General features: G+C 35.6%; 1 protein-coding gene across 1 annotated transcript; it reads right to left on the reverse strand.

The window, feature by feature from the left end:
• Nucleotides 1-555: 555 nt before the first annotated feature.
• On the reverse strand, nt 556-2755 carry LOC113313667 (cilia- and flagella-associated protein 298-B-like). Its single transcript, XM_026562461.1, has 6 exons — nt 2413-2755; nt 1842-1909; nt 1600-1732; nt 1217-1323; nt 1090-1137; nt 556-941 (listed from the first exon to the last, which is right to left on the reverse strand). Exons 1-6 carry the CDS (start codon nt 2582-2584, stop codon nt 909-911), a joined length of 561 nt encoding a protein of 186 aa, XP_026418246.1. The 5' UTR covers nt 2585-2755; the 3' UTR covers nt 556-908.
• Nucleotides 2756-13073: the final 10318 nt, after the last annotated feature.

A 13073-nucleotide genomic window follows, 5' to 3' on the forward strand; every position in this document is an offset into this window, starting at 1 on the left:
GAATATCTACATTATTTTTCCGACAGATCATATTACTTAAGATTTTTAGACTTGTAGTCTGAACAATTAATGAGGATATCTAGTTCATTTTGATTTCCATTTCTTACCAAACCTAACCAAGGCAAATTTTTACAGTCAGTCATACATGAAAAAACTCAAAAGTGATACATTCAGACTTACAAAAATATGTTAGTGGAACTGCCAGTGGCTAACGGCTAAGTGAAGCATGTGAGAAATGTCAGACGAGATGCTTACAAGTTTTTTAGAAGTATTTCCTCAGTACCAAAAATCTCTGAATACTTAATTCCAATACACATCCTCTAGTAGGTATCGAAATAGAGAAAACTCCCAAAGAAACAAAGAATTATATCACTTTCACTACCAATCAAAAAGAAAATCACATTCACCAGTTTCTCTGATTCTCTCCAAGAATATTTGAAGTTCAACTGCATCGAATTATATTTCTCATATTTAAGTGTTTTACTTCATGCTATGTAATGAGATTCGAAGCACATCGATCAATTGAGTTACCGCTTATACTGAAAGAAGCCATAGTTGCATATAAGCGCATGTAATTACGTAAGGAGATTGTACAATACATTTACATAAAAGTTTTTAGCAGGATTTATGTGAAAATATACCTAGTGTGCATAATATTGTGTGATTCAATTCTAATGCTCACTACTCTTAATTATATTGACATATTCCATTGAACAAATAAGAAGAAAACAAGAAGAAACTGCTAATTGGCTATGCAACAAAAAAAATGCATAAAAGATACTGTAAAGCAGAACACCAAAGCTGTGGTTACGAGTGCAGTCACCATGTGGCTATAGATTGTGTGACTTGTGAGAGTATGAGTCTGTGTTTCCTGAATGCCAACTTTGCTCTTTTTGACTGGTGAATCTTCAAGATGCCTTTTCATAACTGAAACCTTTGTCCTGTCGGTAAAAAAAGATAAATAAAAGAAAACAAGAAAAGTCATGAATTCAAGGATTCCAAATTTACTCGCATGAGCCTAAAAGCAATCAGTACTAAAATGAGAATTTTGACAAGAGCAGTTAAAATAAAAGAAACCACCATCCTTACAGATTGACGTGCACTACCCAAGCTCGGTTTCTCCAACTTGATAAGGATCTATCACGAATAGGCGTTTGAATAATGTCAGGTTTGTTCTTTGATAATCGATATTATAAATTGCATATAGCTCTTTTACCTTGGTTTTCTCATTTTTGCCAACATAATCACATAAGCGTTTACTCCTCAGAAATTCCTTCCCTGCCCACCAAAGCTTGGTAGTATCCTCTTGTAGAAGTTCCATATCTGGTAAATGCAATAGCATGAGTTCCGTCAACATGTACAATCATGAACTACTGGAGCCTTTGGGCACACTTGGTTATCCTCCGAAACTATAGGGCTTAAATATTTCATTGCTGAAATTTCACAGATGTGCACATCACAAAGCATTTTAGTCATGTGCAGTAAGTAATTGTCAGTATCACTATTTATGAATTGGGTCGTCTAGTCTTAGGATGTGAATTCAAATTTGCTCATATTTGTACTGGCTACAACACAATGACATTGAAGTTATGATTATACCCGAATATAGCTTCTGTAGTTGATTGGAATCAGAGAAGCCCATAAGTTGACTCTTCAAGACTTCTCCCTCTATAGTTTGAATATGATCTCTCAGTACATGAGGTGATAAAGGTCGCTTGTTGAGGGCAATATCCTGCAAGAACAGTCGGCACTTATTTAACAACAACCAACAAGAAAACCAAGATGTAACAAAGCCATTTAAAAGGCAATGACATATTCCTAAATGAGGGTTAGTGCAAAACCTTAGATGCATAAGCCTGAGCTTCTGATAAAGCCCTCGTTAGAGACCTCGCTACATCCTCATGACATCCTGCAGTGAAATTAAAAGGGGGTATCTAATAACTAGGAAGTTTGCTAACAATGACCAAAAAAAAAATGCCTTAAATCCTAGATGACAATTTTCAGATTTCGACCTCTTCCAGCTACAATCAATTTTCTTAATTCTTACACTTGTTTTTGCCCATTCTGCAAATTTTCCGGTCCAAAATAAAGTGAATTCCAATAAACCCTAAACCTCATTAAATTGCAGTTTATCAAAACTTTGCAAATCTTTTTTAGTAGTCTTTTCCAAATTTTGATTGACACAATTAAGATAATTATCTACTGGAATTATAATGATTATGACATAAAGCATTGTTCTTAATCTAGGGTACAACAATTTCTTTCAATCTTAGTACCATCAAGAGTTCAAATCACAAATCCAACACAAATTAGCAGATAAAATGACGCATTGAAACTAAGGTTTTCTTGAATAACGAAATGAAACAATGGGGATCAATCAATCAATCATAACATCAAAGATGAAAAGAGTACCTTGGAGTGGACATTGTTGTTGTTGGAAAGTGAAATCGAGATACTGAATCTTGGTAATTAGGTTGTAGATCTCAATGATATCTTTGGCTATTTCTTCTATTTGTTCGCTGCACTCACATTCGTACACAAATTGCTGCTTTTCCTCGGCATCCTTCACTTGTATTTCCACCATTTTATTTTTAATTTTCAGTCTGTTTTGCCTTTACCGTACGACTTATGCTGGATTTCTTTAGAGCAAATCCATTCCCACTCTACAGTGCAGAGGCGAAATGGTTAAACTGGGGTGGGAAGGTTTAGGTTTAAGCATTTGCCTATCCCATCTCAAGTAGAGTCGATAGGCTCAACTAGAGACGATTGTTAAATCTTATCTTAGCCGGTTGGCCAAATCTAGGCCGAGACTCGGTTCATGGGACGATGATCGACTCATTTGAGATGATCGGCTCATCTTTGAAATCACACCTTTTCTGCATTTTTTTATAATTATATTTTAGTTATTTATTTTTATTTCACTTTAATCACAAAAATGCTTATTAGAATTTGTGGTTTTAAGTTTACTCAACAAGAGAATTTAGCTATTTGTAGAGTTGTTTTTTCTTTTTTCTTTTTTTAAATGAACTATATATAGTGATCAAGCCTTGTCGCATTTGGGTTTTTGGCACAACATTTTTGCAATGTTTGCAAAAGAACATAGAAAACCCGATAATGCGTGATGCTCAAGGATTGACGAGTCACTTTAAAACAATTAATCATGAATTTACGCAATTCCTAGCTCAGGTAATGCACACTAACCATCTTAGATTGAACGGGGAAATTGTTGATGAAGTGGTACAAACAACTCTAACGACATGATATCTATCTAACGACAAACCTTTCGTTGGAAAAGCTTGTTTAAACATCCATAGAGAGCATCACGTTTTCAACCCCTTATGCTTCATACATGCTCCCCCAGACGGCCGCTAGAGGAAAAGGTTGATTAACGAGTTTTATAAATTAGTTTTGATTGAATGATAGATTAATTTTGATTTGATGTAGTTACTTTTATCCAATGTAATTTGCTTTAAAACAAGAAATGTTAAAATTAGTTGTGATAGTACACTAATTGTAAATCGGTACAACATAATATAACATAACATCAAACTACAACATAAAAAAAACGGTTAAATCGATTCATACACTTAACCAGACCAATCCAACATAAAACACACAGTTCAAACGGAATAATTAAGTTCTTGGACGTTGTAAATAAAATAAAATGACAGAGAACACGTTGTGTAATAAGTTCGCGACATTACAATTGATATCTGACTCTAGCACCCCTTGAATCTGAATTTCACGCTTTCCTTCTTTGATCATAACAAATACAATCTTGGAATTTTTTTATACCACAAAGTATTCTTCATGTATCTTGCGGTTAATCACCCATAAATTAGGTATGAACAACCATTTTGACATGCCCTACCATCCTTATAATCCAACGCTAAAATTAAAAAGCACATGAAATATGGGAAATTAAATAAAAAACCGTACAAACTCTTGGTGAGGAGGGAGCTTATGAGTTTTTTGAGCTATTAGAGGAAACTAAATACAACTATTACTAATCAGAATAACCTCGATGTACCCAAGTTTTGTTGCGGTACCAACACTACAACAACTTAGCTTTCCTTACTTATTTCAACTCTATTTAGCTTAGTTAGTTTCCTTATTTAGTTAGCTTGTTTAATTTGATATGAGTTAGCCATAAATACTTTGATCATGAATTGTAAACGACATTCAATCAATAAAACTTCAGTTATTTAATTATTTACAACACATAGGTGGCTAATCCCCATAAAAAGGATTTTATCTTAGAGTTCTTATATTCTGTTTCAGTGTTTTGGTTTAGAACCCTAACACCTGCTTTAGAGCAAGGTTGATTATATTCATAAAATTTCAGCAACTTTTTTTTATCATGACGATTGCAGAGAGTTAACTGATGAAGTTAAAGGTTTAAAGAATGAGATGAAAGAATTGATAAACGGTCTCACAAAACAACGTATAAAAGAAATTGTGAAATATGAGGTTAACGAGGGAATCACCTGAGCTAATCGTAAAGAAGATATGTCTTCCTTAACAACAACATTGACAACATCCTTGTCAACAACTTTGACAACTGCTATGAAAGACGCTATTACTGATGCTTTTGTTGTGGGAAAAAACGGCAATACTGGTCATCACCAATATACTAAAAAAGAAATACTGGAAATTCTTGTGCCGACGAGGTTTTTTTTGATATGCTTATTTCTGTATTTTCAGAAAATGGTTCAGAAGTGGTGATCTCCTCGTCTTCTTCGACATGTTGGAATCTATTTTAATTTTCAAAGCTAGGGGGATCAGACGGACCAGAAGATGAGGTGTTTGTCCCTTCCATAACCGGTTGAACAATCATTCCTATCTCAATACCTTCTTTAATCTCCCAACTGAAAGAGATTTTTTTCCTATATCTCTTTTTCTTTTTCTTCATAATCTCAACATGAGCACTAGTAGCCTCAAAGTCTTTAGTCATCTCAAAGCTTCCCTTATTTCCAGCAGACTCTTCACTACCCACTTGTGTTTTACAAATTCCACTTGTTTCCTTATCCCCATTCACAATTACAGCTTCGTTAGCTATCCCTTGAGTCTCGAACACCCTACCAACACCTTCGTTATCACCATTATTTTCTTTATGTAACCATCCCTTCTTAAGAACCTTGTTTACGGGATCCATATGACATTTAGAACTTAAATGCCCAAAAGTAGAGCAAGACAGGCATCTTGGGAGTTTCCATGGATAATCAACTAGGACTTCAAAATCTTTACCATCGAAGGAAACTGGAATGGAGTCCGAAAAATCAAAATTTGCTTCAATTTCCACACATACCCTAGCATAACTCATTCGTGTTCTAGCTAAAGTATGTTTATCAGTAAGCAAGGGAGTACCTACCCCACTAAAAATCATACTAAGTCCCTTAGCATTCCATAAATGAATAATAATGTTCCTCAATTTCAATCAAATATGTATTGCTTTCAATTTCAGAATATCATGTTCAATAAATAGTTGCCATGAGAGAATTAAGAATAATTTACTAGACACAAATACATACCCAAATTCTATTGCAGAGATCCTATCTTCATCGAAATCAAAATCAAATATGAACACGGATTCTTCATGTAGAGTCATATGAAAATCCCTTTGAGATTCCAAGTCTTTTCCATCGCAATTTTAACTACATTGAAGTCTACTCTACGACCAACAAAATACCCGACAAGAAATGTTTCGCAAACCCTAAGTTCATCTTTAATATCAGCAGAGGTGATAATTGATTTCTTCTTACCATTGATTGTTTGCGGCTTGTGGATTAGCAATTTGCAGGCTGAAAAATCCTCATTGCAACTCTTGTCTTTCAAGAAGAATGATCTCCATTTGTCAGACCTAAGATTTTCAGAACAAGCCCCATGAGAGGACCCAATACCTCCTGTTGCAGCATCAAACTTAAATTTCGTAGCAACCTCATCTGGAACTGACTTAGGGTTTTCCTTTTGACCACCATTAACACCAATTGAAGCGTTTAATGGAGGAAAATCAGCTAACTCCAAGATTGAATTAACTTCATCCATGGCTGATTTGAACAAACAAATCCCTAGATGAAACCAATTCACTCCAAACTCAACTACAAAACCAAAAATCTACCCCATACTTGTAGAAAGGAATAAGAGGAAGAAAAAACAAGAAGAATCAAGAGATTTGGTTGAAAAATGAGTGAGAAATCAATGAAATTATACTAGTCTAGGGCAAGAGTTGAAAAATGGTGCTCCAGTAACTGATCTTAAACCAAACAAATGAAACCTTACTAAGGAAGCAAGGACTTGTATTAGCTGAATTGGCTACTTCATTTATCTATGTTTCAAACTTTTATTTTTTGTTAGTCCATAGCTAGTAACTGAATACAAGAAGCAATTTTCACAAGATTGCTAATAGGGGTACCAAATTTCTCTCACTTCATTTTTCCTCTCTCGTATCTCTTTCTCAAATCCCAAACTCTCCCTAGTCCTTCCGATACTCAACTTGAAGGAAAAAAAAAAAACAACTCACCGGCACAACCATCTTCTATCACTCCCTCGATACCACCACGTCCGATTCTTCTCCATCCAACAAAGTCCGTCTACACCAATCGACCAAGTCCAATCCAAATCGCGAATAAAACTAACTCATACCATGGTGATTCCAGAGAAGGGAGAAAGATATTCATAAAGACATCAACACCCTCGATTCGATGCAATTCAATCCCAACTCCTTCAGTTGATCAACGATTTGATGTAAGTGGAAGAAGAGGGAAGAGTTCAGTAGATCAACGCCAATATCAAATCCTACATCTACAGATTATACACCACCTTCATTAGTTACCTAACGTTTCAAGTTTCTTAATCACTGGTAAGTTTTCTATAAATTTCGTCTGATCTTTATTTTCTTAGAAATTATGGTTTTGATTTCTATTTATTTCTACTAATTAGGGTTTTGATTTCTAAATTTTGTAGGGTTTTGATTTCTTATTAGGATGTCGAATTCTTATTTTTCCCTCAGGGTTAGGTTTTCAGAGTACATGACTTCATCATTGCAATTCGATGGTTGGTATTGTGCATTTGTTCATCTTTTCAATTTATTTGTTTTATCACTCTAGTTAGTTTTGGTTTGATTTGTATTCGTTTGATTTTATAGATATATTAAGCTTCACTTACGATTAACAGAAAGTCCATATCTAGGTTGTTAGAAAAAAAGCTATCAATAAGACGGAAGAAAACCATTTGACTTAAGAAATACCGGTGATATGATGAATTTGATTTCTCCGTCAAATTTCATCTTACATGCTCAACTAGGATATTATAAGGAGAGGGAAAAGGTATACAATCAGTAATGTAATAAGCTATCATCCACCTTTCATGTTTGAATTGTCCTCAATATTTGTATTGTTGGAACTCGATTTTTAGGTATTTTTGGAAATAAACATTTTTGGAAAAATTGGCTCGAAAAAGTGTTAAAGGCACCCTGGAAAATTACTAAAGGAACTCTCAGATTGGATGAGGGCACCCCCAGAGCACCCCATCTGCTAAAGGCGCCAGCGTTCTGGATAAGGGGCACCTTCTCCTTCCTCGTTTGAAACTGGAAAAAGGTGGGAAAATTTAGTTCTCAACTGGCAGAATTTTTGTTCGAGATTTGAGGGCGTGTTTGAGAGACTCAATGGCTGACGCTTTGTGAGATTGAAAAGCGGGGGTCTAACAACCACACCCAATATTTCGATTAGCAATCTGTGTGGACTAACTTCAATATACCTTCTAGAGAATCATCTAGACAGTCAGACTCAATCTAGAGAAAAGTATATCGAGGAGTTAATATCTCTCTCTTGATTTGATTTTACTCAAGCAAATAGAAATCTGCGAGTCTTTATCAAATACAAGGATAATAAACTTGGATGGTACCAAACACCAATATCCAAGGATCAATCAATCTCCAATCAACAACCAAAGGTTGGATTTCACAATTGATCGATACAAACACACAACCTGTGATATTTCAATTATTTAACAAAATATAATGCGGAATAGAAATAACACAGACACTAGAAATTTTGTTAACGAGGAAACCGCAAATGCAAAAAAACCCCGAGACCTAGTCCAGATTGAACACCACACTGTATTAAGCCACTACAGACACTAGCCTACTACAAACTAATTTCGGTCTGGGCTGTAGTTGAACCCTAATCAATATCACACTGATTCAAGGTACAGTTGCGCTCCTTACGTCTTTGATCCCAGCAGGATACTACGCACTTGATTCCCTTTGCTGATCTCACCCACAACCAACAGTTTCTACGACCCAAAGTCGAAGACTTTAATAAACAAATATGTATCACACAGAAAGTCTACGATGATAGATAAATCTGTCTCCCACAGATAAACCTATTAGTTATGTTCCGTCTTTTGATAAAATCAAGGTGAACATGAACCAATTGATAACCCAGACTTATATTCCCGAAGAAAAGCCTAGAATTATCAATCACCTCACAATAATCTAAATCGTATGGTAGCGAAACTAGATATTGCGGAATCACAAACGATGAGACGAAGATGTTTGTGATTTCTTTTTATCTTGCCATATCGGAGATATAATCTCAAGCCAATCTTACAATTGAACTAGTACGATAGAAAATGGCAAGATCAGATCGCTCAACTACAAGAGAAGTAGTTTCGCATGGCTTCACAATCCCAATGAAGTCTTTAAGTCGTTAACTGACAGGGTCTCGAGAAGAAACCTACGGTTAAAGGAGAATCGACTTTAGCAAAACAAACTAATATCACACATGAGGTGTGGGGATTAGTTTTTCCAGTTGCTAGACGTCTCCCTTATATAGTTTTCAAATCAGGGTTTGGAATCCAAGTTACCTTGGTAACAAAGCATTCAATATTCACCGTTAGATGAAAAACCTGATTTATCCAAGATAATATCTTTCAACCGTTAGATCGAAACTTAGCTTGTCATACACACAAATGAAATGTACTCATTTAGGTTTGAGTAACGTATGAGCACTTTCATATTAACCGTAATCATTTTTCTCATAACTAGTTCAAATGACTCATAAGAACTAGTTCAAGAGTTGTTTAATTTCCTTCGCATATGATTGCGAAATTATACATAAACAATTGTGAAGTTGAGGCACAAAATAAGAAAAATCTGCAAAATCTCTCATTTGGATACAAATAACAGAGGCAAGTATGGGAATGAATGAAATTAGAAAATGTTATTTTTCTCCACATGATAGATTTACGCAAAAATTCAAAAATTAATGATTGTGTTGATTAACCGTATTGCAAGGAAGAATTTTTTTAATGAATGCAGGTCGAAATGAAAGAAACTCATATATTAAGGAATATGGGGAATCAAAAGAATTCGCGAATATACAAAAATAAAGAATAAATGTACAAGTATTACAGAAGATCAAAGAAAGAAACAAAGACTACCTCTTAGTTGATCCTTCATCATCCCCATCAGACTTGTTCTCTTCTTCGCCTGCATCAGAACCTTTATCTCCATCAGAACCTTCATCACCATCAGATTCTTCATCATCAGCTTCGCTATCAGAGATTTTCAGACTAGGAATGTTCTTTGGGATCTCCTCTAAGAGACAAGGATAATCAGAGTGAGGAATACTATGGTCATCACAAACCATTTGAATAGTTTGATTGCGAAAATGCAGAGCGTCGTTCTTAAAGTTCGCAACAGTGATCTTGATTTGATTCTTTAATCTAGAATATTTGTCGTTGCGAGAAGAAAGATTCTTTGCGAGTTCCTCTTTTTCAGCTTCAAGTTCCTCAAATCTTTGGCGATATCTACTTTCAGATTCTGCCAAGCATATACCAATTAATCAGTAACTTGATAAAAACTCGTGAAAAACCAAAGATTAATAAAGGAAAACAGTTAATGACTTTCTCTCTCAAAAATCATATCTCTAATCAAGGCTATATGCTCAACTTGGAGACTAACATTTACACCTAAATCTTTTCTGGCGTTATCCAAGATTGTCGCAGCCCAAGCGAACTCATCATCACTATTTATGAGAAGACGAGAACGAACTTGGTTTTCTCTCTCGCTAAGTACAACATTTTTACGATTGGCTTCATCTCGTTCAAGTTGAACCTCAAGAAGAGTCTCTTGGAATTTCTCCAAAGCCTTAACACCTTGATCAGAGATACGATCTTTATCATCTATAAGTTTGATAATCTTGGTTCTTAATTCATTGATCTTCTCTTTAGAATTGAGATAAAAACGTTTAAATTGGTTGGCTAAACCTAAACTAGATCTATGATCAATCTCTAAGAGGCGAAATTTGGATTTAAGTCCATTCAAAGGCAGAGATGAAATTGTATCATTAGAGAAACTATTCAAAGATTTATTAACATGTTCGCGAAGAAGTGTCGGTTTACAGTTGTTTGTTCTTCTCGCGAAGACCTTTGACTTCAGCTTCTAATTGTTCTTTCTTCTCACGAAAACCCTTAGCTTCAATTTCCAGTTCCTCATTATTTATACGAAATTGAAGATTCTTCTTTTCAAGAATTTCGCGTCTCCTCTCCAAATCTGAGGCAACAACGAAAGAAGCTTTTCCAGCCTGCGAGAAAATGTAAAACTTATTAAAATATAAAGAGATTTTGAGTTACAATAATGAAGAAGTAAAAATACGAAAGCATACCAGACTATTAAGAGAATGCAGGAAGTTGGGAGTCACCAATCTAGAAACTCCACGAAGAGAACTATCACCATCCAATAAAGGAACATCACAAATCATGGCGAGAGCTTTGCAGGTACTAGCGAGTTGACTATCTCCTGTTCCTTGCCAAGAATCAGAAAAGATGCCAGAGAGCTTAGCCATAGAAGACTCAGATGGAGAATCTTCATTTGCAGCAGAGTCATCATTATCCTCATCACTCTCGGAGTTTTCATGAGAAGGAGTATTTGAAGGAGAGGAAGAGCGGATTTTTCTCTTTTTTGAAGGAGGAGCAGTTGGTTTTTCCATGCGAAGAGCACCTTTGCCTTTATCACCAATCTTCACAACATTGGCAGGCTCTTCTATTTCAGCAATAACCTTCACACACAGATATAAATAAGAAATAGAGACAACAATATATTGTTTAAAATCATAAGAGAATATTTCTTACCTCATCTTTGTATGAGCGAAGAGCTAAAAAGGTATTAGCCTTCCTAGTCCTGCGATAACTATCTTTCAATTTCTGGATCTGTAGAATGTCGCAAGAATCAGCGAACAAAAAATAAAGAAAAGTAAAAAAATGCAAAGTGGGCGAAACTGGAAGAAACATACCTCTTTCTTCCTCTCGGGCCAAGAGAATACCCAAGGTTGATAAGTAGCGAGATTCTCAGGAAGAACATTTGACCCAGCAATGTAAGGTCCTTTCAGCATCAAGGAAAAAACGCACCATTTATCATATTTGGATTGGCGAGGGGTTGTGTTCTTACCAGAGTGCCAATCAATGTCATGCATGGGCATTTTATCTTCAGCAATAACATCCTTCCTTTTCAAGCGAATACCCCAGCGAGTATTTTCTTTCTTCATGGATATTAATTCATAATTTTCGAAGAAATTCGCTATTGTATACTTCTCACCACGGTTAGCGAACTCCAGCATCAGACGGATGCAATCCCCACTCAGTTGGAAGATAGATCGCGAAAATCCCGAGTGAGCGATAATTTCATAGAACAGAGGAATATCTGGGTCATAAAGAGGAATGGGGAGACCTGCGAGAATTCGACCCAACGAAACTATGATTGATTGATCATCAGAATGTTGATCAGAGAAAAGTTTGATAGAAAGAATTGACTTGGCACTTTCACCAGGAATGGTAGAAAGTGTGAAACCTTTCTCAGCAAGATCTTTTTGAACATCCTTTAAAGTTTTCCCATGCTTTTGACCGCTTGGAGGCATATCTGAATATAAAGTATGGGAATGGATGAAAAGTAAGAAGATTGAAGAGGGAAGAATTATAGTAGCAGAACTTATGGAAGAACAATAAAGTTGCAGAGATGAGAGAGTAAAAAGAGACGAGAAAGTAAAAAGAAAATGGAAAGAAGAGTAAGAAGAATATATAGAGAAGATTTTTTTACTCGAAGAAATAAACACCATTAATGCGAAAAGACGTGTCAAGAAATAGATGGAAGAAAGGATACATGTGATAAATGCAGAATATGAAGAGATGGACAGCTGCGGCATTTCTCACATCGTTCTCTACTTCGCAGAGAAGATATGAGAAGAGGCAAGATGTAGGATCAGAATCTCGCAGCAATAATGCCTCAGCGAAATTATTAACAACACAACACAACAGTGTCGCAGAACAACTTCAGAAATGACATAATAAACGACGTCGGCTAAATCATGAGAAAAATGTGATGGTCCTGCGAAAATAAGGAAATTAGCGAGATTAGTATTTGTAAGGTTGCGAGAATGTCGCAAACCATATCCGAAAATAAAGGACAAATTAGCTGTCATCCACTATGTAATTTCCTATAAATAGCCATTCGGTTGTAAAGGAAAGGAGAGAGATCTTTTTGAGTGAGAAGCATGTAAATAGGAGAGAGAAAATTTAGAGCAGAGGTTATTCTTGATTTCTTTATCTTTTCTTGTAAGATTGTTCAAAGATTCATCAATAAAATTAAGATTGTTAATTCAAAAATGAGTTGAATGTTAATGAAATCTTGTGAAGGGTGTAGTGTAGGATTTCCTGCAACTACAATAAGCCTAGTGTGGCCTCAAACACCGAAGATGTGTCTTGATGAGTGGAAAAGGAAATTAGACAACGAGAGAAATAGAGGAGTGTTCCACAACAAGGCACAAGATGAAAATAATACAATGATAGCAGTAAAAGCCTTGCTTTATCAATGGGGATTACCTAGTAATGAGTTTAGGGGTCTGTTCTTCGACGGCTTGTTGTTCTGCTGGAAAGAAAAGGTTTACTCTCAAGCTAGCCTTACTCAGTGGTGCTTTTTAATTTTATTTAAGAGTCCCCAGCATTTGCAGCTTGAAAACTGTTTTGTCTACCACCAATTTTTTGTAATGCAACTGTTTCCTTTGTGCCTCCTCAGCACG

The sequence above is a fragment of the Papaver somniferum genome, chromosome 9, assembly GCF_003573695.1.
Source record: "Papaver somniferum cultivar HN1 chromosome 9, ASM357369v1, whole genome shotgun sequence".
Lineage (NCBI taxonomy): Eukaryota > Viridiplantae > Streptophyta > Magnoliopsida > Ranunculales > Papaveraceae > Papaver > Papaver somniferum.